The sequence below is a fragment of the Anneissia japonica genome, unplaced genomic scaffold (assembly GCF_011630105.1).
Source record: "Anneissia japonica isolate Jap-2015-1 unplaced genomic scaffold, ASM1163010v1 scaffold287714_len2871179_cov188, whole genome shotgun sequence".
Classification (NCBI taxonomy): Eukaryota; Metazoa; Echinodermata; class Crinoidea; order Comatulida; family Comatulidae; genus Anneissia; species Anneissia japonica.
Genome location: NW_022755542.1, coordinates 1,685,947 through 1,691,151, shown reverse-complemented (window position 1 = coordinate 1,691,151; position 5,205 = coordinate 1,685,947). Strand labels below are relative to the sequence as shown.

The following is a 5,205-nucleotide window of genomic DNA, read 5'->3' as shown; positions in this document are numbered from 1 at the left end:
AAAAATAAAAAGTGTAATTCATGGCTTTTTATTTATCTTTGAATATTTTATCATTGAATATTAATTCTTGCAAAAAGTAAAATGTAAATGGCAATTTGTTTGATGTTAGATTCCTTTTAAAAACTAAAAGATAAAAAAATGCATATAATGACTCAAGAAAATCAGTTTTAATTCAGAATTTGATTATTGGGGCCATTTTTACCTACCTGTCATATGGGGCCATTTTTACCAGGGCCATTATTTCTGGGGCCATTATTTCCATGGCCATTTTTTTCTGGGGCCATTTTTTCCGGGGCCATTCTTACTGTACACCCCGATATGGGCCTACTCCATTGTAGGGCCTAGGTCTAGTCAGGAAAGTCAACTTTCTTGATTTTATCAATCATTCATATTTATATTTCATACTGTACACTGTAGAGTGAGCTGCATCATCATGGATAAGGCACACAAGAAGACTCTACAAAAGAATCGAGTTCAGTTGATGGAGGAGATGAAAGCTGAGGAGGTTCTCCCACACCTTGTTGCTCGCCAGATCTTCACACCTACGGAGCAAGAACACTTTGAGGTTTGTAATTGATTAAACTCAATTGCCATTGTGACGAAATGCACTATGTAAATGACCACTACAGTGTATTATTGATTATTATGTCACGTTTAGTGCATTTGATCATTGATTTGGAATTGGCGCTACAGTATATAAATCATTCAGCATTATTACTGTGTAAATTGTTTTTAAATTTGCATATCAACTCTATTTTGTTTTAATTCATACAAATACTCCAATTTATTATATTATTATTATTATTATTATTGTAAACAATATAGGAAATGAAAGGACCGTCTAGTCGAAACACAGCAATACTAAACGATATAGTTCGTAAAGGACCGAAAGCATTTCAGGCCCTAGCTGAGGCACTTTTTGAATCAAACTTGAGACATTTGGCAGAACTCCTAATACCAGACATCACAGAAGATAAAATTCATGACATAAGCTGGTATGATTATAGCAATGAAAAGAAAACACCTGACAAACCACCAGTGCAGATAAGCGTGACAGAAGGGGCCGGGGATAAAAAGCTGCCAACTCAAGTCTCAGAGGATGGTAATGTATCTTCTACTAAACATGTACAACCCCAAAGTGGAATTAAACCGATGGAGTATGGAACTTCACAACCTACTCAACCAGCCGGTATGCTTGGCAACAGCTCAAATTTTGACCTAATTATAATATGATAACTATATTTTATTAAATAATTTTGATATAGTCATAGTGTGCTTTAATTATAACATATATATATATATATATATATATATATATATATATATATATATATATATATAATGTATATATATATGTACATATATATATCAAGGTATCATTCATTAAAAAAAACTTTTAAAATGATAACATAATTTAATTAAAGTTCAGAAGCAGAATTGCAAAAGAAATGTTAATAATATAATACTAATTGATTTAAGTTGAATGATTAAATAGATAATTGTAGCTACTATTTATCAACTACTTTATATTGCCAATAATTTACATATTGTGGACACATTAATTATGTATGCATAATTTAGAGAAAAATTAAGATTTTTTGCTATGTTAAGGGAAGGGTGAAATCTCCTTCCATCCATGGGTTTCTATGTTAGGATCTTGAAATGGTCTACAATAAATCAAAACAAATTCAGTTACCTGTAACTAACTATAAATCATGATTTTACTTTTATTATTTTAGAATGGCCAGTAAAGACAGCAGAAGAGGTTTTAAAAATGAAAGTCTCCAAAGGAAGTTATTCCAGTGATATGACTGATAATTCACAGGTACTCGTCTTCAGAATATCATTATTATTATAAATGTTTACCAGTTGAAGAATTTAAGTGTGCAAAGGGGAATGCAGACTGAACATGGGTGTATTCCACCTTCCCCTTCCCCTCCGATGCATTCAATCCTTTGTTTCCATATGGGTTTTGAGCATCTTCTCACTGTAGATAACCTGGAAGTTGTAAAGAATTTAACTGATTTTGTTCTGCTCTTCCAAACGTTTCTTCTAACCACAATGGAATTTCATAAAAAAAATTGTTGATATATTGTTTTAGCATGCTTCCACCAGTAATCTGTTTGCCAACCAATGTGAGATTACTGTAATTCGAGATTACATTTTCAGAAGTACCAACTATTACAAACATCAATCTTTTAGCACATAGCTGAATCTCTAATTGGAGACCAAACACTGAGGTAACCCCATATTTTCAGATCCCAAAGGTCATCTCAAATTGGTGGAAAAACTAACCATAGTATTAAAGTAGTAACAGGGGTACAACATTTTTAAGAATAGATATGTGAGTACAGTATCGCTGATTTCAATTGACATAATAACATTGATATGCATTGAAATTTTAAAATTTAGCGGAAAAACAGGGTGGGGAGGGGGCGCATTCCCCCTGTGCCCGCACTGGATACATGCCTGGATCCTGTCTTACAATATGGTTATTGGATCCATATTGATTGACAAGGCAAGCATTATATTATTATTACTTAGATATTATTACTATTGTTTTCTCAATACTGCAGAACTATCAAATGAAAAGAAAGCCTAGGGGAAGAGCATTGATAGTCAACAACCGGGACTTCCGTTCAATGCCGTTACGGACAGGAACTGATGTTGATGCTCGCCAACTGGAATCATTGTTTGATAATTTAGGATTTTCTGTTGAAAGTATAACAAATATGAAATATGATGTGAGTTTTTATTTTTTATTATATGGCTGCTTGTTTTAGAGGTACGAGGATTAATGATTGAGTACAATTCTTACCCATCTGTATACATGGATATATATTGTTTTTTGTTTCTGATGCTATAAGTGTGACACACTGTTGGGTGTATGCTGTGTTGATTGATGTTGACATGTATGGTGTGTATTGCCTCTTGGTTAGCCTAGGTTCCAGGCCCTAATTTTGGGTTACTCAATCTTTATTGCACATAGTGCGCACCATACCTAATTTAATTTGCGTCCTATACTCGATTTATTTTTTTTTTTTTTCGGATTAGGGCCTCGGCAAATGCTGCCTGATCATTCATGCGTACAATTTCCCACATCAAATTTGGTGTGGGATATCGTATGCAAGATTGATTTTGTAAATCATGTGATTGGCTTACTTCATGCATATTAATTAATCTTGGTAAATTTTCAAAATTGAAGATACTAGGACTAAGCTAGACCAGCTCCCTTCTGCCTACCTACTTGAATTAAAACAGGACTTTTTTTAGTCATGCCTAACTAGTCGACACGAGTGACTCAGATTCATGGATCCGAAAATGTGAACATTGTGATTGGTTGAAATTGTTTATTTTGGTAGCGCATTTATCCAAATACGAAATATAAGATTACGTCATTCTTTTGGCATCCTGGTACCTCCATTTAGTGTTTTACAAGTCGCTTATTCCATCTCTAAATTAACTTCCTTGTTGGTGGCGCTATCCAGAATGAGAAAAATAATAAAAAATAAGGGACCTGTGGCAAGTCTACCGATTGGTAAATGTCTGTATTAACTGGTACTGGTATAGGCATTTATAATGCGCCTCTTCTTCGAGGTTATAAAGCACACTTTTCCCTAATCGTTGGGTCCACATGCTTTAAGTGTTGCTGCTGGTAATCAGCGCAGGAGCAGGCAACCCCACCAGGTACCCATTTACACTCCCGGGTGGAGAGAAGTAATGCAGATAAAGAAAAGAATCAGCAAAAACTATTTCTGATATGCAGTTGCTGTAATAACTTATTTGATTCTTTTAAATTAGCAGTTCTAACTTTTGATGGAGTTTTTAGGTATTCCCAAATATTTTTTTTTTAATAGGCAATATATCTTTAATAAATAACTATTGGTAACAAAATGCTTTAACAACAAATTTATTATTAACTCAAAAAATATCTTTTAATTTGAAGCTCAGTTAACACTGTATTAAATGACAATGTGTGATTTTCCCATGAGCATGATGATGTCATATCACACCTATGGGCACATCGCCTGTATTTGTCACATAAAAGTTGATAGTGTGGACAAGGGTTTAGTTGACTTTATTATTGGCATCAATATTCTTAACTCAAAAAAATATCTGTTAATTTAAAGCTCAGTTTACACTGTATCAAATGACAATGTGTGATTTTCCCATGAGCATGATGATGTCATATCACACCAATTGCATGTCGCCTGTATTTCTCACATAATATTTGATAGTGTGGACAGGGGTTTAGTTGACTTTTGCTATTGTAATCAATATTCTTACCGTAACACAAAAAAGAATATCTTTTATTTTAAAGCTCATTTCACACTGTATTAAATGACAAATATATGTGATTTGTCCATGAGCATGATGATGTCATATCACATCCATAGGCACGTCACCTGTATTTGTCACAAAATACTTGATAGTGTGGACAGGGGTTTAGTTGACTTTTGCTATTGGCATCAATATTCTTTGTTTCTAACCCATACATTGCTATCTGTCTTTTTTAGGATTTTAATATGAAAATCAATGACTATAGCAAAATGAATCACTCGCAATATGACTGCTTCATCTTTGCTGTGTTGACGCATGGTATCAACGGTGCTCTGTACACTGTGGATGAGCGTCTGGTTCAGGTTGACGATATACTCAAGTGTTTCTCAGGAGAGGGCTGTCCAACTCTCACTGGGAAACCAAAAATATTTTTCATCCAAGCATGTCGTGGAGGTGAGTGTGATGTCTTTCAGTAACTCCTTATGCGCAAAGATATGTGAATAACTTTTTGTTAAGAAATATAAGAAATTATGGAGAAAATTAATGTGCAGCATTTTGTACTGTAACAAGTAGAATCCTGGATTTACCCAAAAATGCAAATCATGCCACTGTCATGCCACCACCATGCTACCATCACATGACATTGTAAAGCAGCATACTCTACAATAAGATACTGTACAAAAATGTATATAGTAATCATTTAATAACAATATAAATTTGAAAGTTTAGCTCGGATGTTTAAAAATAATATATACATATCATGGTAGATGTGGGATGCTCAATCAGATTGGGTTTAATATCTGAACATTTTGCTGTGGAAATCGTTTGCAGCCTTTGCATTGGGCTGGCCTATGCAGCCTATGAAAATACCCCAGCTAGCAAAGCGACGTTGGCCCAACGTTGGTAAACGTTGGCAAGCGTCGG

General features: G+C 34.2%; 1 protein-coding gene across 5 annotated transcripts in view; it reads left to right on the top strand.

The window, feature by feature from the left end:
- LOC117123545 (caspase-1-like) overlaps nucleotides 1–5,205 on the top strand; it is a 27,952-nt gene that overhangs the window by 14,365 nt on the left and 8,382 nt on the right. For all 5 annotated transcript variants that reach the window (XM_033269507.1, XM_033269508.1, XM_033269510.1 and 2 more), the window contains exons 2-6: nucleotides 418–565; nucleotides 826–1,189; nucleotides 1,740–1,825; nucleotides 2,577–2,744; nucleotides 4,518–4,734. In XM_033269507.1, coding sequence (XP_033125398.1) covers nucleotides 418–565; nucleotides 826–1,189; nucleotides 1,740–1,825; nucleotides 2,577–2,744; nucleotides 4,518–4,734 — 983 coding nt within the window. The remainder of the gene's footprint in view (nucleotides 1–417; nucleotides 566–825; nucleotides 1,190–1,739; nucleotides 1,826–2,576; nucleotides 2,745–4,517; nucleotides 4,735–5,205) is intronic.